This window comes from Alternaria arbusti (genome assembly GCF_024043155.1).
Source record: "Alternaria arbusti strain BMP 1465 chromosome Unknown scaffold_1, whole genome shotgun sequence".
Taxonomy (NCBI): domain Eukaryota; kingdom Fungi; phylum Ascomycota; class Dothideomycetes; order Pleosporales; family Pleosporaceae; genus Alternaria; species Alternaria arbusti.
This window is the reverse complement of record NW_026249941.1, coordinates 2636295-2663440: the sequence shown is the minus strand read 5'-3', so window position 1 is coordinate 2663440 and position 27146 is coordinate 2636295. Positions and strand designations below refer to the sequence as shown.

General features: G+C 53.0%; 12 protein-coding genes across 12 annotated transcripts; 6 read left to right on the top strand and 6 right to left on the bottom strand.

The window, feature by feature from the left end:
* Positions 1-51: 51 nt before the first annotated feature.
* J4E86_000971 (uncharacterized protein) lies at positions 52-870 on the bottom strand (the record flags this gene model as incomplete). The annotated part of the gene is made up of 3 exons (XM_051441544.1): positions 52-369; positions 423-617; positions 667-870. 3 exons carry the CDS (start codon positions 868-870, stop codon positions 52-54), a joined length of 717 nt encoding a protein of 238 aa, XP_051307715.1.
* A 2933-nt stretch (positions 871-3803) lies between these two features.
* J4E86_000970 (uncharacterized protein) lies at positions 3804-6172 on the bottom strand (the record flags this gene model as incomplete). The annotated part of the gene is made up of 3 exons (XM_051441543.1): positions 3804-4781; positions 4830-6013; positions 6124-6172. 3 exons carry the CDS (start codon positions 6170-6172, stop codon positions 3804-3806), a joined length of 2211 nt encoding a protein of 736 aa, XP_051307714.1.
* A 2969-nt stretch (positions 6173-9141) lies between these two features.
* On the top strand, positions 9142-10170 carry GCH1 (GTP cyclohydrolase 1; the record flags this gene model as incomplete). Its single annotated transcript, XM_051441542.1, has 2 exons — positions 9142-9810; positions 9868-10170. The coding sequence occupies 2 exons, from the start codon at positions 9142-9144 to the stop codon at positions 10168-10170; spliced, it is 972 nt and encodes a 323-aa protein (XP_051307713.1).
* An 861-nt stretch (positions 10171-11031) lies between these two features.
* On the top strand, positions 11032-11864 carry J4E86_000968 (uncharacterized protein; the record flags this gene model as incomplete). The annotated part of the gene is made up of 2 exons (XM_051441541.1): positions 11032-11235; positions 11319-11864. The coding sequence occupies 2 exons, from the start codon at positions 11032-11034 to the stop codon at positions 11862-11864; spliced, it is 750 nt and encodes a 249-aa protein (XP_051307712.1).
* A 268-nt stretch (positions 11865-12132) lies between these two features.
* Positions 12133-13788, bottom strand: J4E86_000967 (uncharacterized protein; the record flags this gene model as incomplete). The annotated part of the gene is made up of 4 exons (XM_051441540.1): positions 12133-12143; positions 12173-12571; positions 12676-13589; positions 13643-13788. 4 exons carry the CDS (start codon positions 13786-13788, stop codon positions 12133-12135), a joined length of 1470 nt encoding a protein of 489 aa, XP_051307711.1.
* A 214-nt stretch (positions 13789-14002) lies between these two features.
* J4E86_000966 (uncharacterized protein) lies at positions 14003-15662 on the bottom strand (the record flags this gene model as incomplete). Its single annotated transcript, XM_051441539.1, has 2 exons — positions 14003-15384; positions 15443-15662. The coding sequence occupies 2 exons, from the start codon at positions 15660-15662 to the stop codon at positions 14003-14005; spliced, it is 1602 nt and encodes a 533-aa protein (XP_051307710.1).
* A 1097-nt stretch (positions 15663-16759) lies between these two features.
* On the top strand, positions 16760-18070 carry J4E86_000965 (uncharacterized protein; the record flags this gene model as incomplete). The annotated part of the gene is made up of 1 exon (XM_051441538.1): positions 16760-18070. One exon carries the CDS (start codon positions 16760-16762, stop codon positions 18068-18070), a length of 1311 nt encoding a protein of 436 aa, XP_051307709.1.
* Positions 18071-18734: 664 nt separating this feature from the next.
* On the top strand, positions 18735-20459 carry J4E86_000964 (uncharacterized protein; the record flags this gene model as incomplete). Its single annotated transcript, XM_051441537.1, has 1 exon — positions 18735-20459. The coding sequence occupies one exon, from the start codon at positions 18735-18737 to the stop codon at positions 20457-20459; it is 1725 nt and encodes a 574-aa protein (XP_051307708.1).
* Positions 20460-21271: 812 nt separating this feature from the next.
* J4E86_000963 (uncharacterized protein) lies at positions 21272-22823 on the top strand (the record flags this gene model as incomplete). The annotated part of the gene is made up of 3 exons (XM_051441536.1): positions 21272-21657; positions 21720-21812; positions 21860-22823. 3 exons carry the CDS (start codon positions 21272-21274, stop codon positions 22821-22823), a joined length of 1443 nt encoding a protein of 480 aa, XP_051307707.1.
* Positions 22824-22920: 97 nt separating this feature from the next.
* On the bottom strand, positions 22921-23502 carry J4E86_000962 (uncharacterized protein; the record flags this gene model as incomplete). The annotated part of the gene is made up of 2 exons (XM_051441535.1): positions 22921-23151; positions 23209-23502. 2 exons carry the CDS (start codon positions 23500-23502, stop codon positions 22921-22923), a joined length of 525 nt encoding a protein of 174 aa, XP_051307706.1.
* Positions 23503-23857: 355 nt separating this feature from the next.
* On the top strand, positions 23858-24574 carry J4E86_000961 (uncharacterized protein; the record flags this gene model as incomplete). The annotated part of the gene is made up of 1 exon (XM_051441534.1): positions 23858-24574. The coding sequence occupies one exon, from the start codon at positions 23858-23860 to the stop codon at positions 24572-24574; it is 717 nt and encodes a 238-aa protein (XP_051307705.1).
* A 267-nt stretch (positions 24575-24841) lies between these two features.
* J4E86_000960 (uncharacterized protein) lies at positions 24842-26398 on the bottom strand (the record flags this gene model as incomplete). Its single annotated transcript, XM_051441533.1, has 4 exons — positions 24842-24853; positions 24921-25522; positions 25579-26164; positions 26213-26398. 4 exons carry the CDS (start codon positions 26396-26398, stop codon positions 24842-24844), a joined length of 1386 nt encoding a protein of 461 aa, XP_051307704.1.
* Positions 26399-27146: the final 748 nt, after the last annotated feature.

Genomic DNA, 27146 nt, shown 5'->3' with positions numbered 1-27146 from the left:
CTAGATACGCAAAAATGTCATTGTATTAGATACTATAGATTATCATACTTATCAATCCAACGCGAATCTTTGTGAGTCTCGGTCCGCCAACGGCACCACGTTGTAGTTCAGACGCTGTACATAATAATCGTCCTCAAGCTCATGTGCCCGCGGTTTGCGTTGCACCTGGCCTAAAAGAATTGGCCTTAGTCCCTCTTTGAAGTTGTAGAAGCAAACGCAGCCGGCCAGGAGAGCACTCGTCGAAAAGACCACCCCAACGCAGAGGTAGAAAACCATCTCATCCTTCAATAGAGTATCAGCAAGTAACGAGTGCCCGTAGAGAACGAGGAGTCTGCTGATCAGGTATGCGATATTTGCGGCATGTAGAAGCTGTGAGATGCGATGTTAGCGAGTGCCAGTCCTTTCGAGGTTGAGTGACCTACCAAAACAAACGCCATTCCAATGCGACGCTCATGCCTCACAAAATATACCGCGATAGCCACATGTACAAGAGTAGCCGGGATGATTGAGATCGTCAATGAGAACTCGGGCTCCTGGAAATGGACGTCGATGAAATCGTAGAAGATTATGAACGCGAAAACGAAGTAGGGTGTAAACTTGAGAAGCACGAGGTAAATCTGTGCTTGTGTGAGTATGGTCAGGCAAAGAAGATGACGCAAGTCTTACCTGGTAGACAGCGTATTTTGTTTGTATCTTCTTGTCAGGGCTGACATGCTGATATAAAGCCCAAGAGAACTCACGGTATAGGCCCCTCGCTAACCAGCACATAATGGCACTGCTGACACATGTAACCACGGTGCAGACCATCAAGCCAGGTGAGATCTTCTTCCAGAAAGGCCAATCAACGTCTGCAAAAGGTGTGCCGTACATGTCGTGGTTGATAAGAATCCTAGATACTGCATGTCTAGTCTCGCCATATTGAAGAACTGTCGAAATTGAAAGGCATATGTTGGCGGCGCATTGAACGAACACCTGGATGTGGTTCTTGATCCGGTATGCGTCAAGTGTCAAGATGATCTGGAAGAGACATCCCAATGAATTGACACACAAGGTCAGAGGGATGACATAAGATATCGGAACCTGGTATGCGACCGAGTTTACCCAATTCAAGTACGTGACAAGAATGACTCTAGGTCTAGTTAGACAGTCCATCTAGCGAGTGAGTTATGCGGGGAAATACGAACGTCTGTATCGTAATATTCGTAATCGCCTGAACTGTCGTAGTGCCAAAGAAAAACCATTCCAATCTCGTCTCCGGCCGCCACGATACCATCGTTATTATGTTGTCCCGATCGAGCTGCCCACACGCCCAAAGAGGTAATGAAAACGAGTGTGATGTGAATCAGCCACACCGGGGCAGGGTACAAGCGGTGGGTATGTGTGCGACGGGAGAATCTTTTTAGCAGTCTCGAAGAATCATGATAACGCGTGGACAGAAGCAAAAACCTTCTAGTTCCATGGATAGTCTGGCATTTTCCGGGCTTGGGTCCGCTAGGGAAGCCTAAATACGGGAAAGGAGCTTCCGCACTACGCCGCATTCAGCCGAACGTCGACCATTGCAGCTGACATCGACGCTACGCCATCACAGACTTCCCACGGCGAGCATTCCCGGGACCTTGATGGACGATATGATTGAATGGTCTCGGATATTACTATCACGATACGAGATTGGTGCTGTGGGAGGTGTGGGGAGAGACTCAGGCTAGTCGCTTTTCCTGCTAGCGTGACAGCCTTCATGCAGGATGTCTCGCGTCTCATCAACCCGGCCTTGCGACACTCGAGGTTCAGGACAAAATCACAGCGATATCTCGCTTTCAATGTTGATGAGACCAGCTATCGCAATGTTTATCCGCCCAATACACCATGTCTCTGTTACGATGATTGACAGTCTTGTTCTAGACATGCCCCGCTCACGACGCGCACACCGAGGGTCTTTTCGCCACCAGGGGCACAAAGCTTGCCGAGAGCTGTTCGAGAGGAGTCCATGAGCCGTGAAATCTCGAAGGCCAGACGCATTCCAAGGTTTGCTTTTGAAACACTTATCGAACTCAGGGAGCGACTGAAGGATCAAGCGACCTCTACACCAAGGGAGTTTAAATCATCTAAAATCCCGTTCTCATACCTAGTTCTATCATCCTTCCTCCCGCTGCCCACAACGCAACATGAGAACTCTAGACTCTTATCCCGAATTAAGCTGGAAGAAATGTACACCACAACCTCCTGAGATTGAATACCAGCTCCATCCTCCTTTTCTCCTTCCGACTCCCCCGAACTTATGCGAGGCCAGATTCACACTTCATCCTGTCCGTGGGTTCCTATCAACTGCCCACATCTGGTGCTGCAATGGTGGATCAGACCCTTGTAGTACCCCCGACACTTCTAACGCTCCCTACGGCTACTATATTGCTTGCTCCGTAGACATTCCTGGAATTGGAGCGTACAAGTGGAACTCGCAAGTCTGCCATCCAATTCCACTAGCTCGTGATGTCCCCGATCAACCTAAGGCGCCGCAAGAACCCGCACAGCACCATGGCCATGCACCAGAAAACAATACACTAAAACGGAACCACGAAGACGCAGAGTATCCCGATGCTACCGGACGAAAGATACCCAGGACCGCAGGGTATGCAGCGACTGTCGAACGAGAACACAGCGAAGAAGTATATGGGGTCGGCTCCGAGGAGAGTTCTACGGAAGACGAGACAGTCGAAGGAAATGAAGAAAGCGGAGAGGAGGAGGAGGAGGAAGAATACTACGAACGCGAAAGTAGCGTCGAAGTCGAGCAATGCGTCAATGAGCGCGACTCATCCGATGATAAGTCGAATAATTAGGATCCCACGAACGCTATGAAAAAGGCCGAAGCTAGGCGTGGTCTTGTATATTTCGGAATCTTTCCCAGTCTCGGCAACCCAGAGGGTACTCTATTCTACGGCAATTGGGACCAGTGGGAACAACGATTGCATGCAGACGCGTTACGCACCGGTATTTGGAAAATACACTTCGGACCCGGGTTTCGCGTGCAAAGGTAAGCGATTTCATACTTTATTATGATTAAACAAATGATGTACTTGGTACTGACGATTATGGCCGTGGCTAGATCACATCTTGAGGCGTTGGCATCGGCACCACCTGCATTTCGACAGACCATTGTATCGATACATTGTAGCAACGCAGGGCCTCTGGATGACGATGACGTGATTACACTCTGTTCCATCAACCCTGGTTTGAAGGACATTTCGCTCGGTAGCGCGCAACTTGTCACCGACAGAGGCCTAGTTCATATACTGGATCTATGCCGATCTATAGGTCGTATCAACATAAGTGGTGACGACAGATGCCACGGTTCAATCACCCTTAAAGATCGGCAATTGCGTACCGCATTGCGGAATCCCCAATATGGGAGAAGGCTGAAGCATTTGTGGCTTATGGATCAGCGCTTCACTCGCAAGCGGGCCAAGATCATTTCCAAGACAAGGCTGAAGATGGCTATAGTAGGGGGAGAGACTGTGGGGGACAGTCACGCTGCGCTGGTGGTGGCTAGTATGACTGGAGGTTTCACCAGATATGTGTACTTCCACGGCGGCGAGGTACCATATATGGACATTGCACACCCGTCGATGGTAACATGATCTCAAGACATGCAACAGGTATCGTGATATGAGAATAGAGTGTTCCGAATATGGAATATACATGTGGTTGCATTCCAAAAGTCGCGCGAAGAACGAACATACCTCTATCCATACAAATATTACGCCATCTAATTAGCTGCGGCGTCGCGGCTTCGGTTGTGAAGTTCCAGCATTCTACGCCGTAACATCACCGCTCTTCGCTCGCTTCGCGTCCCTTTCCTCGCCAGCATTTGCCTCGGCACGTCTTTTACCCTCGTCCTTCCTTGCAGTGTCCTTCTCTTCCCGCGCAACACGCCGCGCCTCCTTGTCCTGCTTCTCCTTCTCCTTCCGAAGAGCCTTGCTCTCGAACTCGTGCCAGTCACCCTCCAGCTCCTTCAGCGCGTCGGCACGTTTCGGTGGCGGGGCTTCGCTCGTGAAGAAAGGATGCTCGAGCACATCGGCGGCGGTGGGTCGCGCATTGGGATCGAACAGGAACATTGCCTGGAGAAGCTCAAAGGCCATAGGACTAACGCGGTCCTTGTACTTTTCCTCAAAAGTCGACTGTTTTCGCTCGGTTGGCCGTAGCAGTTCAAACCACTGCATGTCGACAATGCCAGGCCAGTCCTGCACAGTGGGCGTGCCGAGTATGTTGTAAATCTTGTCCAGCTGATTGATCTCGCCGCCATCGCCAGGGAAGATAGCGTGCCGGGTAAAGATCTCGACCAGTACACAGGCAGCCGACCAGATGTCGACTGCTGGCCCGTACTGTGTTTCTCCCAGCAACAGCTCCGGTGATCGGTACCAGATGGTAATGACCCGGTTGGTGTAGTCGAGCTTACTGCTTTTCGCGTAGAAACGTGCAAGACCGAAATCTGCCAGTTTCAATTGTCCGGTATTGGATACAAGGATGTTCGCAGCTTTAATGTCTCGATGTAAAACGCCGCGGCGGTGGAGGTAATCCAGGCCTTCAAAGAGCTGTTTGGCAAGGTCCTTCTTGTGTGCTGGTTCGAGCTTGAAGGTTGGGTGGTTCAAAAGACCGGTGAGATCGTGGGAAAGGTATTCGAAGACCATGTAGCAGTCGTTCTTCTCAACCATGACTTCTCGGAGATTAACGATATTGGCGTGATTAAGAGATTGCAGAAGTTTGACCTCACGGATGGCCGTAACGGGGAACTGGTAGTTGTTAGCGTTATGTCACTGCCTAGCACTGGGTGTTCTTACGCCATCGCGTTCGCCCTCCATACGAATCTTCTTGAGAGCTACCATATCCTTCGTATAGACATGGACTCCCTTGAAGACCTTTCCGTAGGTGCCGGATCCAACCACCGATTCGTTACCGGGCTTCCGGTAATATACAGACTCTGAAGCTGCATGTTCAGGGACCAGCGTAGGCCGAGGTTTCATGCGCTTCCTCATAACGATCTTAGTCTTGGGTATCTGAGGGGGTGGTGACTTTCGCGCTGGTCGTGTGTCAGGCCGTGGGTCGAATCGTCTATCGTCAGGTCGTCGGGGTGGGTATGGTTCTCTACGATCTCTGGGATCGCGCATATCTCTGGGATCGCGGTCACGGATATCGCGCGGGTCTCGTGTATCTCTCGGATCTCGCATATCTCTGTCTCGTGGGTCTCGGAAATCTCGCTCTTTGCCGCGATAGTAGGGCTCACGCGTGTCTCGTAGATCTCGGGTGTCTCTATCGCGAGGGTCTCGATAGGCAGGTTTTCGATCGTAGTAGTTGTCATATCGACGGTCTCGTTCCCTGTTGTCTCGGTCGCGGCCACTGTCGTAACCTCTGTCCCTCGCGTCCCGATCTCGATCGCTTCGTGCTTCTGAGTGACGTGGGGAAGCTTCACGTGCTGCTGCCGCTGCCGCTGCCGCCTTTGCTTTGGGGTCAAGAAGAGACTCTTTGGAAGCAGGCGCAGGCTTCTCAGGCTCTTCCACTCCAGGCTTTGCTTTGCTCGCTGGTGGCACTGGATTCTTGGTCTTCAACGAAAAACCAAATCCTGACTTCGGTGCTGTCGGTGCCTTTGAAGGTGCCATCCTCTTGTCCTCTTTGGAACCCTCGTCTTCTACACGTAGATCTTTGGACGGGCGAAAGGGGTTGTCATCAGCATCCACAGATGCAGAGTCGGCAGGTACTTGCGACGCGACAGCGGGCTGTGGGCGTGGCGCTTCAGTGGCTGGGCGGCCGCCTCGAGTGCCCGACGCTGGCGTCCATGACAAGTTGGAGAATTGGGTAGGCGCGCCACGCCCTCGTCCGCCTGGACCGCCAAACGGAGCGTTTGCTCCAGGACCTGACATTCGGCGGTCGGGGCCGTTGAAGTTGTTACCGCGGTAGCCGCCATGTCCTCCGCGATGGGGGCTGTTCTGGAAGCCAGGTTGTGGGTACGGTTGGTTTGGGTAGGAACCTGGAGATTGTTTCTGATGGTAAGGAGATTGATTTGGGGTATAGCCATGTGTGGGAGACCTGATGATGTCAGCATGTGGATGACCGAAGGCCGATGGGATGGAAACTCACCCTTGATTGGGATACGGTGGACCGTTCCAACCGCCTCGACCGCCGCCATGATAGGGCGATTGATTTTGAGGTGAATATTGATTTTGTGCAGGGTACGGTGGGGATTGCTGGAAGCCACCACGTCCCTGATAGTGATACGCTCCCCTCATCTTGCCGTGGTCTTCCCGACTTTTGGACGTGTCAGAGTTGTAACCTGATCCCGGCGCGGGCGAGCCTCGACGTGAGGCGACCCTGTCTGTTCCTTTATCCCGGCGTTGACGCGGCCTCGATGTAAGAGAGGGCGAGCGGGATGGACGGCGTCGAATGGGCGGGCGGGGCGAACGACTTCTGCGCGGTGATAATCTGGCTCGGTGAGTATGGGGCGGCGAATTTCTGCGAACTGGGCCTGGAGATCGCCTCCGGGGCGGACGAGAGGGAGATCGAGCACGTCTGGAGTCTCGACTGCGACTCCTTGCCCTGTCGCGTGTATTATAGGGCTTGTAGGACCGTTCACCGCGGTTGTCGAAGGGTGAAATGGGTCTTCGATCAGTTCTCCTAGGCGACAGTCTCCGAGGCGGTGTTCCACGCCTAGATCTCCTGTCGAGTGAAACTGATCTTTTCCGTGCACGATGAGCCACAGGTCTGTAGTGTGTATCGGCAGAGGGCGAGCGGCGGCGAGTCGAGGTGGACGGGAAATACGTGTCGGGCGTGGTGCGTCGAGGCGGTCGATCGCGGTCGGAACGCTGAGCTCGTGGGGAGTATGCCCTCGTAGCAGGCCGGTCCGGCGAAAGTGCACGGCGTGGCCTCGATGCAGAGCGTATTGGGCTGCGACTGCCCTGCCGTTTCACGCGCTTGGACGAGCCTCGTGGAGATGGAGAACGCGGGTGGTGGCGTTTCGACGATGGAGTTGTGTCGCGATGGTGGTGGTGATGCCGATGCGAGTGGGCAACCCTGTCTGCGCTGGCTTCCCTCTTCGAAGCTCGATGGCGGTCCTCCCCAGAGATGCTGCGACTGCGCCGACGCGCGCGCTCTCTGCTCAAACTTCTTTCGCGTGAACGTCCCCGTGCGTGTCTGGCCGATGAATGCGTGTGGGTGTCGTGTGCGCGGTGTCTGGGAGAATCTCTGGCAGCTCGTGGCACTGGTGACGATGTTCTGCCCTCGTTGTTCCTCTCCCGTGACCGGTCCCTAGATCGCTCTCTGTCCCTACTAGATGAGTCCTCTGGTCTCCACTGGTCTATATCCTGAGCCCGTCGCAGGGCAGCCATAGAGGCAGGAAGGGCATCAGAAGGCGCAAGGTTGCAGCATCAAGAGGTCCGCGGGTCAAAGTGCCACGGCCTAACCGAACAACAAGAAAGTCCGGCACCCTGCTCTCAGCCTTACGAAGCAGTAGTAATGAAAGCGAAAAACAACAAGAGAATCGGCTGCGACTGTAACACACTCCTCAATGCGCTGCCGTTGATGCGCTTTCGATGTTGCTGTCGTGGCCGCAGACGCTGCGCATGCAGCGCCTTCTCGCTCGTCGGTCTTTCGCCTGCCGCTATCGACAACGCCAAGCCCCGTGACAAGTCGCCCTCATCGAGTGTGCATGGAAACCCCTCCCTGGCGCCCAAGACTCCAGCCTGCTCCCAGATTTCATCTCGGCTTGACCCTTCCGCATCTTCAGATTTTGGAGATCATGTTGCAGTCCACCAGGTGTGCCATATGGCTTCACGACATCTACATAACGCATGCGAAGCAAGACCCCGCCACCCTACTAAAGACAACCCCTGACGACCGAAGTTGAAGAGATGTAATCCTCAATATCAGGCCATGGCAACTCGGGCACGGCGATATCTTTAAACACCAATAAGTCGAGATATCCCATTATCGGGGGTTGGGCCGATCCAGAAAGGTGATGCGATCCTTTTGTAGTTTAATTGAGCTCGCCGCGATCATCTTGACGTTAGGCTTTTCACGTTACCACGATCGGCATGCGAAAGCTCGCGCTCCGCAAGGGAGGGAAGATGGTGTAGTTCCCATGCTGGGGGCGCGGTCGATGCACCCGATAGCCTAGAGCTACCAGACCTGGATGCAAGGTATGGCACGGCGCCAGACAAAAGAGCCACAATATGTGAGCCAGGCTCACTTGCTGTCCTGGAACGGTCACCAAAGACGAGCAGCCATATGAATCTGGACATACTCTCGACAGCGCCCGGAGCATGTCGCAATTGAGCGGCAGTCGTATGGTGATTGTAGCCCTGGCCGGGGCTGGGAACTGGGAGTTGTAACGACAAGTAGAGTAGACACTGCCTTTGCCCACCGCGGAGTAGCCACAGTATATGTTAAGAATAGTGCACGATGCGTGATTAGTACGCGACTGCGCGAGGGCGGTAGAACGACGCCCAAGCAAGGCCGTGGTAACTTGGTGACCCTTTGCCCTTCTCTGTCATCGCCAGTAGATGACCAATCCTGCCTCGATGCACATCGCATCATCATGTAATGCCACGCTATGATATGCGCAGTGGGTCGAGCAGGGAGATGGGCGGCGCTGAAGCGGAAGCGCCGTTTGCTGTTCTGCTACGGTGAAGCTGCGGGGACCGAAGGAAAGCCCTCGGGCCCCGTCACGGCGGTCTGTCACCCGTTCGCATCATCGCTAGAAATCGTGAATGTCGAGCCGAGCGCTGGTGGTATGGTCGATGCCATGCGTGGTCGGGGCGGCGTGTGTTGATGATGAAGCGTCGGGAAGCGAAGGGTCGTGGTAGTGTCGCAGCTCTCCTGCTGGTCGGCTGCCCGCTTGTCACGTGCCCACCTGGTCAGAGCGCGACGAGGTGTGGCGTCATCGCTAGATTGGAACGCTAATCCGCATTCGACGGCGCAGGAATAAGTTATTCCCTTGTAGTCATACTGACCGGGCTCCGAACTATTCTCCTGCGGAAAGCATGCGCCAGGCCAAACATGTTTCCCTGGGCATTGTGTCATCCTCTCATCTCTAGTTTGCTGCTTCCTCAGTCTGAAAAGTCCCTTCCCCACTAAGAAAGTCCCGACGAATTCCCCGCGATTATGGACGCCGACACCCCCAAACCCAAATCCGCGGTTCCCTCCCACATGATGAACGGCGGATCACCCCTCAGGCTCACCACCGAGGCGCGCGACAGGAAAGAGCGCGAGCACCTCTTCCATGCTATAGAGACTTCCAACCGAGGGCGCCAGCCAGTAAACTTTGACGGGCCGACTAGCTATTTCCCCACGAAGGCTTCGGTCGCGAACATGCACACTGACAACCGACATGTCATGGCGAACGGCCAGGTAGACGCCGAAGACCCTTACGAGGGCGCCGTTGCCCAAACACCACTTGCGACCAGTCGCGCCCATAGCCCATACACACAGCATCCCACCATCGACTTCGATGGGCTTAGCTGGCCCAGCAAGGGCACGCGGGAGAGGAAGGAGGCGACCGAGGAGGAGAAGGAAGCCAATCTGAAGAAGCTGTCTGGTGCTGTCCGAACGATGCTTGAGTGTCTGGGCGAAGATCCAGACCGCGAGGGACTGTTGGACACACCCGAGCGCTATGCCAAGGCCTTACTCTTCTTCACCAAGGGCTATGAAGAGAACTTGCGCGACATCGTCAACGGTGCTGTCTTCCACGAGGACCACGATGAGCTCGTCATTGTGAGAGATATCGAGATCTTCTCCCTCTGCGAGCACCATCTGGTCCCCTTCATGGGCAAGGTAAGTCCTTTGTCCTGTTGTACCTGCCCTAAGGAATGTTTACTGACCTCTCTGTAGATGCATATCGGCTACATTCCAAACCGTCGCGTCATCGGCCTCTCCAAACTCGCTCGCATCGCTGAAATGTTTGCTCGCCGCTTACAGGTCCAAGAGCGCCTCACCAAACAAGTTGCGCTCGCCCTTTCTGAGATGCTACAGCCACAAGGTGTCGCTGTGGTAGTCGAATCAAGTCACTTGTGCATGGTCATGCGCGGCGTGCAGAAGACAGGCGCTACAACAACTACAAGCTGCATGCTCGGATGCATGCGATCAAGAGACAAGACCCGCCAGGAATTCCTGAATCTCATCAACAGGCGGTAGAAATGATACTGGGTCAGAAAAGCTTCGGCATCTAGTTGGGGTGTCAGGCGGCCTGACTCGTCGCATCATGTGCTATCTTTGCACGACTCTCTGCATTGGCGTTATATGGGATCGGCGTTTGGGTGAGAAGTTCATCACTCTCATAAGGTGGGCGGGCTGTTGTGTTGCATCACTAGACGCATAGGCCTTTCAACAGGCGTTTCCTTAACTCTCTTTCACGTTCATGATGCACGACTCTCTGCGTCGATGTACGCAAACGACCCCCGCGTTCCATTCTTGATACAACATGCATCTGTACTCCTACAGTAACGAGAATAGTCACTGCCGTTCAATTCATCGTCGGTAAATAGCATGCTTAACTCCGAACACCGCGAGCTCCCACAACCTCGTTGACTAATCAGACCAGTTCTCGCGCGCCTTGATGTTCGTCCGTTAGCGCAGTATCGGCATCGCAGCGAGATCACCTTCCGCTCCGGAATACCACCGAGGTTGATTCGCGCCCAGCCAGCGATAACTCCGTCCTCATCCTGGCGATAAGTCCATCACCTTAGCGATGTTGACATTGGAAATGCATACCCACACCTCGTACAAGGCCAAGCCGAACAGGTCAGCAGACTACATTGAGATAGAAACAAACAAAGTGGGTAACCTTACGTCAACGGAGGCTCCAGGGTGTTCAGCTTTTTCGTAGATTGACGTGTCCAGGAAATCTCAGATTGACGGGACGCCTTAGGCATGGACAGAATATAAGAGTAGACATCATGGGCGAATCAACTCTAGCCCGCCAAGTCAAGCAACTTCAGTCTCGTCACACGTTTCCCCTCTTCTCCGTCAGCGTTCAATACACAACTAGCATACACCATGACATCACCAAGAGGTTTCGAACCGTGCTGCCTCAAATCATTCGACTGGAACGGTACACCAAGGGGCCACGAGGCGACAATCGCGGGCAACCCAACCTACGTTACTGGCTCCAACCCCAACGCAGCCGTCCTCATCGCCCACGATGCCTTGGGCTGGAGGTTCGGAAATACTCGTCTCCTAGCCGATCACTTTGCCAAAGAGGTGCGTCCGGGGTCATCTCAAAAATATCGCGAAAGATCCCCATCCTCAGAACATTGTACTGACCCTAACGCTATGCACTCTAGGCAAACGTCACAGTCTATATACCTGACTTCTTCGGCGGAGAAGTACTCGATGTAGGCCTCCTCAAAGCAGGCAAATTCGACAAACTGGATGTCGAAGGTTTCAAGAAGCGCAATAGTCGTGAGGTCCGCGAACCAGAAATCTTCGCATGCGCTAAAGAACTCCGTGCCAACGGCTTTAAGAAGATTGGTGCAGTGGGCTACTGCTGGGGCGGCTGGGCCATTCTCCGTCTCGCGACTGAGAAGTTGGTCGACTGTGTCATCTGCGCCCATCCGTCATTGCTCACCGAGGCGGATTTCGATGGTGTCGATGTACCGATCATGTTCTTGCAGCCGGAACATGATAGTATGTTCCCCGAGGAGATGAGATTGTACGCGTTCAAGAAGCTAGTCTTGGAGAAGAAGAACCAAGCGGTTGAGTGGGTACATTTCCCAGATGCTCACCATGGCTGTTTTACCAAGGGCGACGAGGAAGTTCCGGGAGAAAGGGAGGCTATGATCAAGGCCAAGGATAGGGCGGTGACGTGGTGGAAGGAGTGGCTTGTTTGAGTTTACCTTATGAAGACTTCGAAACCTCAGTCTTACCTCATATGATGAAGACATTGAACAGGTGCTCTGCAGCCTACATCGGTTCGATGAACGCATTTGACTAAATCTCAAGGCATTATAGACTTCTAGGTTATCCACTTCTGACAGGAGTTCAGTCTTTCCATTGAATGGGGTGGTCCAGCTAGCCGTCTACCACACATAATCTACCACTTTACATATATAATCCAGATCAAAGTCCAGATGTCCACCAAGATATACATGCATATACCTACCACTTGCCTGTGCAGCAACTACCCGGGTCGCCATACTATCGCCCACAGTCACACCGTCCACGATCGCCAATTTCGGCCTCGCTTTCGAAATTCTCTCAACGCCTCTGATGAAGAGCATTTGATTCCATAGTTCCAAATGCCGCAGTTTCTTGGCAAGTGTCAGATCCTCCATGACATCTACCAGACGACCGCGACATTTAACTTTTCCAGGTGTCCTGTCACTACCGGCTATAGCTATGCGCTCGATGCCGGGGCAGTTTCTGATGATGGAAATTATGGCCTTGTCGGTGAGAGTATGCGTGTCGTAGAAATCGATATCCTTGAGATGTGGGACGGCGCGCGTGAGGTTGGCAACAGCTGCGTCAGAGACGCGCCCGTAGCCGCAACCAATTGTGTGCAGGGACTTGCGGAATTGGGGAGGGGCGGTTGCAATAGCTTTAATATGCTTACTAGAGGATACTGTTAGCACATCGGGTGTCACTTCGGAAGATCTGGCAGAGCTTACTCAGTAACGCAGAATTCATCAGTGAACTGTATACTTTGAATGCTAGTACGCTTAACGTCAGGCCATAGCCTTCCCGAGTCTTCCTTCGAACGAAAGTACAGCGTCTTTGAGAATGGGATTTCAGCGGGGTGGTACGGTTCGTACACTGGCACAGACCGACGACCGGTATAGATATCATGGAAGTATCCCTCCTCCTCAGGGTCGTAACCTAGAGTATCATCACTGTCGTCGGATGCCCAGGCTCTGCTGTCGTCGTCGTCGTCGTCGTCTTCGTCTTCGTCTTCGCTGCCGTTTTCGTCTTCCTCACCGTCACTCCCCGCTTCACTCTTGTCGGAATTGTCTCCTTCTGGTATCTCACACGTGCTAGCACCGGCCTGGACGGATCTCGAGGGCTCTTTGCGCGAAAAGCTGAGGCTCCACGGATGGATTGTAAAGTCTTCATCTACTTTTGGCAACCGGTATCCCATATCCTCAAGAGTACTTTCTTCACCCTCTTTTAGACGCTTGCCTCTGAGCCAATTGAACGACCATACATCACCGCATGCCATAGTGATTCCGGTAGAGATGAGGAGATTACGCCATTTCTTGGAGATACCTTTGATCATCGACTCATCCGTTCCCTGGTCATAAAGATAAATGGCTTCGAGGTTTGTGCGCGATTCGACTATGGCTGGCTGGTTGAGAAACCCAGCGAACTTTCCAGTTACAAGTCCAGTCCCGATTTCGGGTCCGGTGACCTTTATTATGGAGATCGAAGGGCAGTTCTTAAGAATATGAACGATGCCTTTATCGGTGATTTCTAATGCCCTGTGTAAAAGGACTTCTCTGAGTTGCGGATTGCGCGATGCAATAACCTTGACATCGGCGTTGGTTAAGTCCCAGCCACTGCAATCCATCTGCAGCACCTCGAGCGACCTGGTATACTGCTTCAAAGCTTGGATATGTTTCCTGTGAACATGATGGGTATTTGTACTCATTTAGAATACATCTAGTGTTCTTACCATTCTACGTAAAACTGTGGACCAAATTCGACGCATCGAACGCCAGCAGTGAGCTTCTTTGCATCAAACGCAGCCTCGGAACCATAGAATACGCGTTCTGATTCCGGGTAGTCAGCGCGCTGGTACGTTGGTGTGGATGACGCCATGACGCATTCAGAAAAATTGGAAGATAGACCAGAGTGAGATCAGATGGGGTTGTCATATATGATAAGTGCACGGGCCATCTGAGCCCCTGGGATCAAACGTCACAGAGCGACATTTCGCTTTCCGCCATCCATGGATGATCTGTAACCCTCAAATCTTATTGATCCGTACGTCTGGCTACTAATAATATCGGATAAGGACAAGATCACGTCTCATCTACATCTGACGGAAGACCGGATAGACGTCGCCGACCTCCATAGGAACAATGCCAAATGAGACATATGAGTCGATGTTCTCAGGCTCTAGCGCGACAAAAGCTAGTCCTGCGTTCTTTTGTGCACTGCTTACGAAGAAGCTGCCAGCAGGCAGCGTGACATCTTGAACGAGTGTTTCCGTAGTAACAGTGTTCAAGATGGCGCCTTCATAGTATGACGAGCCGAGGCTAGAAGAGGTAATGTTGTATGCTTCGACCTCTCCATGGAAACCCTCGGGCATAGTTTCGATCTCCAGTCCTGACACCCTGAGACGCTCGGCAAGGTCAGCCCACGCGCGGGGGATTATGTACCCTTCGGGCCGAGCGCGAGTCATGTTGGCAGTTGCGGGCGTGGTGCTGGAAAATTCGATTGGGAGTTGAACAACCTCGCCGGTCCGACGATCAACCATAGTATAGGTGCGGTTCGAGTAGGTTGTGAAGTCTGTGATGACTATCTCCTCTTTGCTCTCGACAACCTCTGCAATAGCACCCTCGATTGTCTTCTTCACGTCCGCAGCTTCATCTCGAGCAGTCTCAAGCACACCGAGGATCATCTGCAAGCCAGCGACGGTTCGGCGTTTGAACTCCTGGCTTGCGATGCCGATACCTCGAGTCTCAAAGAGAAACGTAACGCATTGTGTGAGTCCCATGGCGTTGCGGCCGATCTTTGCATCAGTTCCCGCCTCGTCCAAGCGTGGAGTCGGGTTCGTCCGCGAGGCCGTCACGTATGGCTCTCCGCGCAGACCTCGGGAGAGGAGAGACGCGTTGATTGCGGGCGCAAAGACGGTCTCGGCGAGCGTGCGAATGGATGGATGGATGTTGAGGTTCTTTGCTGCGCTGTACATCCCATCGGCCGCGTTGCTGTAGTTGCCAGAGTATCGCGTCCCAGCCCCATACTCATGCATGTCAATAGCGATGTGTGGTGAGAAGCTGCTGAACCATTGCTTGATGTCGCGAGTCTGCTGTCGAGCAAGCTTGGTGTGGTCGCGGTTTGGGTCAAAGTTTGTAGCCAAGGTGCGCTGGAAGTAGGCATTCCCGTCTGGATTGTAACGCGGCAGCACAATAATGTCCATCTTCTCAAGGAAGCTGGCGGCCCACGTCGGGTCGGCATCCATCGCACCGAGAAGAGCCAGAGTGGCTTCGTCGCCAGCGGGTTCGTTCCCGTGAACTGATCCTTGAATCCATACTCGCAATTTACCAGAGGATGTGTATCCAGAGGATGCGTTCGATGCGGAGGTAGAGAGGTAGGCGTACGGGAACGTCTTGCCTTCTTCGCTCAAGAAGTCGGCCACGTCGTAGGTCATCCATGAAGGATTCTTCGCTGCAAGCTTGCTGATGAATTCCTCTGTTCAGTGTTAGGCTTCCCGAGCTATGATTGGGTTCATCTACCATCGTTCACGTACCTAATTTGTATTGCGATGTCGCGCCTTCAGTTCCCTCTGACCAACCCGGATCAAACGAGGCGTTTGGCAGGAACGCGGGGCTCAGAAGGGTCACATCTGGCGCCGGGAAAGCTGTTTGCTCCACAAGCTGCGAGTCAAGGTTTACATTGACATGGTTCTCGCCGTATTGAGACTGCGCAAGCGCAGACGCTGCGAAGAGCGCAATTGAAGCTGTACGCATCTTCGTCCGGTCTCAGCTGAGGCTGTCAAATGCGCGCAGAGCACCAATTTGTGCATGACCACTCTTTTAGTATGGCTCTCCCCCATCTTTGGGTGATAGCGCTACGTCAGTCAAGACGCTTTTTCGCTGGTTGGAGTACTTTACCAAGGAGAATCGACCTTGGCTGCAGTTGCTCCTGCCGTTTCTGGTGTCGTTTTCCTCGGAGATAGGCGTGTAGTGCGCCGTTATCGCATAAGAACGGCATTTCTGCGGCTCTTGATGAAGCACGGTGGTGCTTCTCATGGGCTTCGCGTTGGTTATGAGGGCTTGGAAGGTGGCTGGAGAGGTGTGACACGCGAAGGGCGCCGACTGCTCGGAACGGTTCCGACACGAGCTTGCATTCGATCGGACGCGTCGCGGAACATGCCGCACGTCAGTGGCACCTGCAGGCGTGGGAAGAAGACAATCTTCTACCTCGCTCGAATCTCACATACATTCTGGAACTTTGGTTACACACAACTGTTACTGCAATTCTCGGTGCAGCGCACCGAACTACCAGGTGACTGCTTAGCCAACATACCTGCCGCGACAAAAGGCTCCGAGGCTCCAATTGGATTCAGGCTTCCCATCAATCGTATTGAAAAAGACTGTCACTACGTTTGGGGAAACGGTTGAATACCTGCCTCCTGGTCCGGAAGTCTACTTTGCGCTGGAGTAATCTCAATTCTCAATCCGAGACTACCTAGGTAATGTAGACTGCAAGGCATCCGTTCATTGTTTCCCTGTTTGCAGTGCTATATCTCGGATGAGTGTTTCGCTTCAATCATGTTCCGGCACCGTGTGCCACCATGCCATCTCCCCAGCTTCCCCGCATCATGGGACAATAGCCCGAAATGCCGATGCAGGTCCATGCAACCCGCAAAAATTACCTTCCACAGGCGACCAAGTCTGGATACCATCAACCAGCCAGAATTCAGGGGAGACGAAGTGGTCACACGGTTCAGAAATGGACACTAAGAAGATTTCATCCGCGTCTTTGATTGCCGGCTCTCATTATGTAGTAGCCGGCATGTATTTAATTGGAGCATAGCCTTCCTTTTAGAGCTCAGCCAAGAATCATGAGACTTTTCTCTTCGTTACTCGCGTGCTGCGTCACGCTTTCTTCGCTTTCTTCTGCGATATCCATCACTTCGACCAAGAACTGGAACATCACGAATGATGTGGAGGGTTCAGTCCGTCTCAATGGCCTTGCTTTCCAACAACACGCCTTGACCACCTTTGGCGACTATCAATACGTCGCATTCTACAAGACAGCTTCGGGATACGGCAAACATCATGTCAATCTCGGTCGGCGCAAAATCAACCCTTCTTTGGGTGATTGGCAGTACTTTGCGTTCACAGACTATGTGCAAACGACTCTCGATGAACACAACACTATCAGCATGGGCATTAGCGGCGACGGCAAGATTCATCTGAGCTTCGATCATCACGACGTACCACTCAACTATCGTGCGAGCAACACAGGCATCGCTAAAACAATCCCCGAACAGTGGACAGCCAGCGCCTTTGGAGCGGTCCAACACAGTCTGCCTGGCTCAACCGGACCATGGACGCCGCTCACATACCCTCGGTTCGAACGCCTCGACAACGGCGATCTTCTGATGGAATTCCGTATTGGTCAGTCTGGCGCCGGTGACTCGTACATACATCGATACTCTGCAACATCCGGGCAGTGGAGCGCGGTCGGCAAATACCTCCAAGGTCAAGACAACAATGCATACATCAACGGCATCAGCAACCAGGGTGGAAAGCTCTTCGTCTCGTGGACGGTGAGGGAGACACCTACTCCCTCGACTAACCACGACTTCTACTTCGCCTTGTCGGAGGATGATGGCAAGAGTTGGAAGCAGACCAATGGTCAAACTGCAGCAAAGCCGATAACGCCATCTACACCAGGGATCAAGGTGTATTCGATCCCACAAAACAGCCAGATCATCAATCAAGAAGCCCAGTGCGCTGACCAGAAAGGCCGATTCCATGCCCTCATGCGCGACAACTCGACAGGCACAGCGCAATTCTACCACTATCTCCGGACTCCAGAAGGAAAGTTTTCCAAGACCGCCATCAAGACGCCCGGTCTGTCAACGCCCCCATATCTTGCCTATCGAGGTAAAATCGCCGCCGTAGGCGACAACGTCTTCGCGATCCTACCAGATCAACCGAAGATGACTGTGCAAATTTGGGCCGCGACAGCCGCCGGAGCATACAACGACTGGAAGAAGTTGGCCGAGGTACCAAACGCTGCTGGTGAGCCGTTGGTGGACGAAGAGAGGCTGGATAAATTCAACGTCTTGAGTCTTTTCATCAGGCAAGGTGGGCCTTTCGGCACACGAAAAGTACAAGTCTGGGATTTTGCGCTCGCGCTTTGAAGAACGGAGTGCGCTCTTGACTCAGACTGGGGCTTGGTCTTCGTTCGAGCTGGTCGCCATGGCATGTACGAGTACATTAGTTCCCACAACACCAGCATTAGGACAACAAGTTGAGGCTCTAATGGCCTTATTCCCGCACATTTTGTCTTGGCGCACTGACGCTCCTCATTTACTGCTGCTGACAGAACAAGATCGGAGCATGGAATGTTTCTCGGGAAGATTTCGCTTCGCGCTAGCACGTCCGTTGACGCAATTGCACATCGGTCCCATCAATCCTAACCCAACGCTTAAAAGTAAACCTGGGCAACCGAGAACGCACGTTTACCCCAGGCCTGAATCTAGCTAGGTGCGGCGTAGCTTTTGAGTGGTTTTGCGGAGAAGGTACGTACTTGGAAGCTCCGATATGCCCAATTCCATCGATGCCGGCTCAACCTCATCATGCACCCACCGGTTACAGTACACGGATACGAAAATGCTGGTACCCATGGGGTGATAAGCGGAGTAAGATGGAGGAAGACATGCGGGGCACGTCCACATCTGGTTTTGTCATCATAGGCGATGCGAAAATTTGCCGTCTAGTCTCGGATGCATCCCGTCCTTCGAGAAGCATAAAGCTGGCGGTATATCTCTAATTGATCGGCATCGGACCGGAAACCATCTCACCATGCCTTCCCATCTCTCTGTACTCGCAGCCATCGGTGGCCTGCTCACGTTTGGACATGCCCAGAATTCGTCAGCCCCTTCAGCATCAAGCACATCGACGTACTCGCAACCCAATGTACCGACTGGGGTCCCGATTTCAGGCGACTACGATGAGCCGCTTCGACCTCAAGTGCATTTCAGCCCGCCTGCTGGGTTCATGAATGATCCAAACGGCATGTACGTGGACGAAGACGGGGTTTATCATCTTTATTATCAGTACAACCCGACCGAGAACATCGCAGGAAACCAACACTGGGGCCACGCGACCAGCAAAGACCTGTACACATGGACAAATCAGCCCATCGCCATCTTTCCCGGTGGTCCAACCGAGGGCGTTTTCTCAGGATCTGCCGTCATCGATCACAACAACACCAGCGGCTTCTTCCCGAATCAGACAAACGGCGTAGTCGCGATCTACACCATCAATGTTCCCGAGAACCAGACTCAGCACATTGCCTACTCCCACGACAACGGATACTCTTTCACCAAGTACGAGAATAACCCCGTCATCGTTCCCGGTGGAACCAACCCCACTCAATTCCGTGACCCGAAAGTCATCTGGTACGAGCCTACTGAGAGCTGGGTCATGGTCGTGGCTTACCCCATCGACTTCAAGATCGGCATCTTCACAAGCCCTAACTTGATCGACTGGACTCCCACCAGCAACTTCTCCAGCTACGGCATCACCGGTCTGCAGTACGAGTGCCCGAACATGGTTGAGATGCGTGTGCAGAACTCCACTAGCGACGAGTCCAAGTATGTTATGTTGATTTCCATCAACCCAGGAGCTCCTCTTGGCGGATCCATCACGGAGTACTTCGTCGGTAACTTCAACGGCACGCATTTCGAAGCTGATGACGCTCGAACACGCCTTACGGACTTCGCCAAGGACAACTACGCCGGTCAATTCTTCTACGGTGTTCCCGCCGACGAAGACCAGATCACGCTTAACTGGGCGAGCAACTGGCAGTACACCAACGTCGTTCCCACTGCTGGTGAGGAAGTCGGCGATGGCTTCCGTAGCGTCATGACCGTACCCAGAGGCCATTACCTCAAAGACCTGCCCCGCCAGGGTCTGTCTTTGATCTCATACCCCTCCAACATCATGTCGATCGTGGAAGAGGAGCTCGCTTCCACTGAAATCACCAGTAACGGCACTGCCTTCGTAGACTACTCCACCGTCGAGTCGGGCGCACTTTACTTTGAAGTCAATGTCACGGGACTCACTGGCGGCCCTTCGCTCGCGGGATCTATCAGCTTTACCTTCCAGTCTTCGGTTTCCGGCGAGTCGATCTCAGGTGGAACCTTCCTCTCATCTGGCGATGTTTGGCTAGACCGTGGAAAGACTGAGGCTTTCCAGAGCCCTTACTTCAACGACAAGTTCACTGCCACCGGTCTTTACGACGATAGACAGGGCTCATGGAAGATCTCGGGTATCATCGACAGGAGCATTATTGAGGTCTTCCTGAACGAAGGCGAGCTTGGTGCGACCGCAGTCTTCTTCCCTACGCAACCGCTCGACACGATGATGCTGAGGGTGGCGGGCTTGAACGAAACAGTAACCGCCAGTGTTGGCGTTTGGTCTTTGAAGGCTGCTTGGTTAAACCAGGCCGATGCCAACGGCACAGTTTCCGGTAACACGACCGAGGGTAGCAGCGCAATGCTGGGCTCCGCAAAGCTCTTCTAAGCATGTTAGCATAATACAGTAGCATGTGTGCAATATCAATATCCAAGGCGGACTTACATCCCCAATAATCACTTAGCCCTTCTACATGACGTCTCTACTATACCAAGGCATATCAGACCTGCCGTTTTAAACACTATGACAGTGAGAATACTGTATCATCTGACTTACTGCGGGTGCCACTTAATCCGCAACCCGATAGATTCTCCACTCCGCAACTCGTGATCCGGTGGCAAGGGTGACATGGTGGGGACCAGCCCCTTAGCGTCCGCCTCCACACTCGAACCTTAATGGCGGATACAACACCCAATATCGTTACATGCATACTATTACTGTCGCATGGCTTCGGCATATGTCCCACTGCCGTCATTGTGAGGCAAACCATATGTTGATGCGGAAGAACTCTACGCCGAAATCTTCCGCTGCCACTGCGACCGTAAAGTTCGTCGACGGAGCAACTCCGGCTGTAATCCGGTTCGTTGGAACTCTACCAAGCGCCGGCGCAACCTTGATTCTTTGAACATCCTCATTCGCGGATGGGTCTTAGTCTTAATGTGGGTGTTGTGAGTGGTTCGTCGTCTAAGGCTTCGCCGCAAGGAAACGGTCGAGCGCCGAGGTAGTACCACTACATCGTGTATAGACTACCCCGCTTCCAGCATTATCCAAGAGCCAAGTGGAAGTTAGTGAGAAGATGGTGTGTGCGGGCGCGTTACCTGAATGAGGCGCCGAGATTGAGTTGACTGCTATATTTAAGAAGAGAGCGACGACGAGAGTATGTGGTGAACATCAACCGCTCCGTCCAATACCACATTACAATGCGTACATCGACCTTCATCAGAGCGGCCGTTGTGCTAGCCAGCAGTTACTCGGTTGATGCCGATGTGACGACTACCATTGACCCAAAATCGAACTGGGGTACTTGGGAAGGATGGGGAACGTCGTTGGCATGGTGGGCGCAGCAGTTTGGGAACCGAGACGATCTTGCGGATATCTTCTTTACGCTGAAGCAGACCAAGTTCAACGGCGAGACTCTTCCGGGTCTTGGCTTCAACATTGTACGATACAACGCCGGTGCCTGTAGCTGGAACATCATCGATGGTGAGAAGATGGTAGTGTCTGCGAACGTAAAAAGGTCGAGGCAGATGGAAGGCTACTGGTTGGACTGGAAGAGCAGCGACCCGGCTTCTTCAAGCTGGAATTGGTATGATACCTACATCCCCCGTGTGCAACGAAGCTGTTTGCTAACCACCGTCTGTATCTCAGGACGGTTGATGTCAACCAGCGAGCAGCACTCCAGAAAGCGATCGCACGTGGAGCAGACAGAACAGAGTTGTTCTCAAACGCACCGATGTGGTGGTAGGTAAAACTCATGCACAAAATGTGTGAGGTATTGACTTGTTCAGGATGACGAAGAATCATAATCCATCGGGAGCCGCGGACGGAAGCGAAAACATCCAATCGTGGAACTTGGAGCAGCATGCAGTATATATGGCGACGGTCGCAAAGCATTTCAAGGATAACTGGGGAGTCGAATTCGAGACTGTCGACCCATTCAACGAGCCGAGTGCGAACTGGTGGAAGGCCGACGGCACCCAAGAAGGATGCCACGTTGATGTGTCCACACAAGCCAAGATCGTCGGTTATCTCGACACGCAACTCTCAAATCGTGGGCTCTCAACAAAGATCGCCGCCTCAGATGAGTCGTACTACGATCAAGCTGCCACCACGTTGAAGACAATCGGCAGTAGCGCACTCGGCAAGATCAATCGGATAAACGTCCATGGATACCAATACGGAAGCGGCGACCGCGCTGGTGTTCGCACACTGGCTACACAGGCCGGAAAAGCTCTCTGGAACAGCGAATACGGTGATGGCGTGGCTTCTGGCGAGAACCTCGCCAAGTACCTCTTCCAGGATCTTCGCCAGCTGAAGCCTACGGCGTGGGAGTACTGGCAAGTCCTCGACCAGGGAGGCTGGGGTCTTATCGACGCGGACAACGATGCGAAAACACTGGGTACATCAACACAAAAGTACTACGTGCTTGCGCAGTTCGCCCGGCACATGCGCCCGGGTATGAAAATCCTCGATGGTGGTCGAGACAACGTCGTCGCTGCCTACGATGCTAGCAAGTCGTTGTTGGTCATCGTGGCCGTCAACTGGGACGCTGCACAGTATATAAACTTTGAGCTGTCAGGGTTCTCGGGGCGTCCTTCATCCGGCGCAACTGTCTCGAGGTGGAGCACCCAGATCGGAAGCGGCGATCGTTACGTGCAGCATCTCGATACCACGATCAGCGGCACAAAGTTCTGGTCGAAGTTCGAGAAGAACATGGTGCAGACTTTCGAAGTAACAGGGATCAAGTTGTAGAGCATAGCGCATACGATAGTATGCCAATACAGAACTGTTCCGTTGACGAGGTCACGCGCTCATTCGTGATGTTGGGTGTAGGCCGCATCGTGTTGTGCTATCCGATTCTTTGCTTTCTTCTGACCCATACCTCCTGGTCTTCACCACCTGATCGTTGCTGAACTTCCCACACCTGTAGCCTGTAGCTACCGCGGTCCGATCGACCAGTATGAAGATCGAACGACCAGTCGTGCTTTGGACACTGGATTCCTGAACTGAGCACCACGCCAAAGTCTTCGATATCGAAGGGTGTACCATTAGAGAGTGGATACGAAGAGTGCGGGCATTCCTGTGCGGGTTTTGGTCAACATAGGCCAGTGCACATAGTGCCAATGTCGCGACGTACGTGGTTGACTGCAACAAATTTTCCTTTGTACTGGAATACCATCACTTGGTCCTTTGCGTCGCCACCAACTTCTGGGTCCTTCCAGTCATCAATTGCGACCTCTGTGGCTTTGGAGCTGTCGTCGCGAGGCACGTGAAATATCCGGCATCCAGCCACATACTTTTCGCCGCATGGGCGCTGTTCGCCGACGCGTGCGGAGTCGTCAAGATTCGGGTACGACGTCACTGCGCCAGCGCAAAACCACGCGTTACCAGCCTGAGATGACCGAGAAAACGGATTGACCAGGAACGACATGCTGGGTGGCGATGACGCCGATGTGTGCGACGCGTTGATTGCACGCGACGATGTCCGATGGTGGGTGCCAGGTCTTCACTAGCACCACGCTAGCCGCAGCGGAAAGCGGCTAGACTGGTCCATGTCAAGTTGTCAACAGAGACTTCCACTTCCACGCCCTGTGGTCAAATATGGAAGTCCGGTTCCAAACATGGAAAATTAGAGCGCTTAGCAAAACAGCGTAGACAACATTTAAATACCGAGATGGCTTCAAAGAGCCCGCATGTGTACAATTCTACGCTCCTTGCATACCATCGCACCTGTCTTCAAACCTCGACTAGCTGACATTCGTCGCTCGCATACGACTATATCCAAAATGGCGAACATCCAAGACCCTTCAAGTTATCTTGCCAACGCGCGCATCGCTTCAGAGATCTTTCAACTCCGGCCTGATTATCGCGCCCTACTCATGGTAGTCACCAACATACCATCAGGCCCGTCCGACTCAGCAAGTGAAGCTTTCCTCTCTTCGGCAGAAGCATCGGCCAAGGAAGCACTGGCAAAGACTCCGGTCAACGACATTGCGCATGTCGCGCAATGGAAGGAAGCCTACAAAGCCTTCGGCGCAAAGCCCAAGAAGACCATGAACAGTCTCGAAGCCCTGTTACGTCGTGTTGATGCAGGCCTACCGCGTGTAAATCGCTTGACGGATATTTACAATGGAATTTCCACCAAACATCAGATCCCTCTTGGAGGCGAGGATCTTGACAAATACCAAGGAAGCCCTTTCCTGATACGCGCAAAAGGCGATGAGAAATTCGACACAAAATCTGGCGGCGAAGTCGTCATTGAGCACCCAAGTCCCGGAGAGGCAGTCTGGTGCGACGATGGTGGTGTGACGTGCAGACGTTGGAATTGGAGGCAATGCTCGAGGACTGCATTGAGCGACGGCACATCGAATGTACTCTTCATTCTGGATGCGTTGGAAGCCATCGATGATGCGAAACTAAATGCTGCGGCGGACGAGTTAAGTCAAGAACTGCAGAAGCTGTCCGCAGATGTAAAAGTTGAACGACGTCTCTTGACATCGTGAGTACTCTCCATCATGCAACAGTTGCATTGTACTATGTATTTGCTACCTATAACATGTTGTAGTCTCCATTGGGTATTGACAAGGATGGTTTATAGACTATTTATGATGATGTCCGCAGCCTGTCCAACGTTAGCGTATATCCTGCAACATTTACAATCCCACTGACCTTCTCTGCAATCGCATACGCTGTAGAGCTTGTATGTGCACTTGGTAGGAAAGGCAGAATACTGATATCAACAACGCGCAATCCGGCCGCACCATGCACCCTTAGATCTGGTCCTACTACGCCTCCCAGATTTCTGGGTATCATCGCAGCTGTGCAGCATGGGTGCAAATGCGAGAGTACCATGGAACCCTTGATGTAAGATTTGAGGTCTTCGTCTGACTGAACAGCTGGGCCAGGAGTGGCTTCAACCGCACCGTACCTGCGCATAGTCGGAGTATCCAGTACCTTACGAAGCCATTTGATATGCGCAATGTGGATGGAGAAGTCGATGGGACTGGAGCCAGCGCGGTAATCAAGTATAGGCTGAGCTAACAGGTCGGTTGAATTGAGGTGGACAGTACCGCGACTCAATGGATGGAGAATGATGGGGCGCATAGTCGTCCCAGTCGCAAAGGGCACTTCTACACTGGGGGCTTCTGGGTTTGCGAGAAAGTCGGCAAGGACGTGAAGCTGACGTTTGTAGCCAACAACAAGGCTTGGGTCGGAGTTCTCTGGCAAATGAGCAGCCGCTGAGTCGCTGTCAGCCGTCTTGCGCATTTCCTCAATAATTTCCATGTACTCCTCGGTCACGTTAGGAAGTGAGATGTACAGGGCAGTATTACTCATGGCCAACGTGTAAGGGCCTCGTGCTGGCGTCATATTGAACTCTGACACTGCTCTGGCGGCATAAGCTGGATCGAGCATGTCTGAGGGCATATTGGAGAAGTTGCCAGGCTTCGTATCTGTCACGCAGTTAGTGATCAAGGTGTCATCCCCAACCAGCGACCGGGATACCCACAGTTCCACGATATGCCGGGAGAAGAGTGATCTTGCAAGTTTGAGCCCACACCAGGAAGATCCAGTACTGCGGTGATGTTCAAGTCATTGAGGAGAGCCGCAGGTCCAATGCCGCTCCTTTGTAGGATGGTAGGCGTGTGCATTGCGCCGGCAGAAATGATGACTTCGGCTTTGGCGGTTACATTGAACACTTCATCGTTAGAAAGAGATCGTATCTCTACCCGTGGTGGCCCGTGTGAGACGCCGTCAGTGTAGATAACCCTTATGACCTGATGCTTGACCAGCAAGTCGTAGTTTGGTCTACCCGAAACGTCGGAGTAGTGGCCCAGGCCAGCGTGCGAGCGCCTGGCCGTGACTGGATGCTGAGATATGGGTGTCCAACACAGGCCTTCTTTGAACCCACCTGCGCACTCATCCAGGGCCCGGATACCCATGTCTCTCCAAGCATCCCTCGCGAGGTGAATGTCGCCCCATAGAAAAGGTGGGAAACTCGAATGGATGGGAGTCGTGCCGCCATACGCGGACATGTCCCAAGTGAACCCATACTGTTCCACCACGCTTGGCTCTGGTGGAGTGAAGGTCACGCTCTATATGAATTCAGCTTAACGCCAGACACGAGCGGCAACCATACTCACCTTCTTGAAGTAGGGAAACAGGCTCTCCCAGTCCCACTTGGCCGTACTGTTTGCAAACTCAGGACCTCCAATCTGAGTCCAAGCGTCATAGTCATGTCTAGATCCGCGATCAAAGTACTGGCCGTTGATGGCGCTACTGCCACCGACAGTCTGACCAACAAACAGCAAAGCCTGTTTGCCATTCATTTTCGGATTAGGTACTGAGTTGAATGTGAAGTATCCCGCTTTGTCAGTTGGCCCGCCCCAAACGAGGCTTGGCGGATCAAATGCCCCTGGCGCATATCCGACTTCGCCGTACTCAACAACCAGCACGGTTTCTGCGATGGAGGTCAGCCAAAAGTATTTTTCCAGACGGATGTGAGAACCTACTCTCTGGGAAAGCCTCAGTAAGTCGATCAGCTACTGTTAGACCCGCGGTGCCGCCACCGCATACCACCCAGTCATAGCTAGGACGAAGCTCTGAGATGTGGCGTTTGAAAGCAGCGTGTGGTAGCGCATTAGCGCAAGTGACGGCTAATCCAACTGATAGAATTCGTGGAATCATAGCTGTCCGTTCGAAAGGTATCACCCCGATGGTCTAGCGAGCGTCTTCTCTTATGTCGCTGCTATCGCGTTGCTATGCTGCTGTGCCACCCGAACGCTCGTGTCATTGGCACTCGATAGTGCGCGTTGGCATCTGCAGGTCGTGTGGACCGCTCGTGATCGGTATGAAATGCTCATTGGTCCTAATCTCCGTTGTAAGTCAGACTTCGTAAGCGTTGCTGTGCATCGCAGCATGCGGTTGTGGTGAGATGCGTGCAGGAGCGAGCGACCCCGCTCGGACAGGAAGGTTCATTAGTAGCCTGACTCGTGTCCGTTTTCTTGAGTGAGCATATCGCATATTCATCATGTCTTTGTTTGCGCAGCTCTACGCGGCGAAATGGCTACTTGTAGC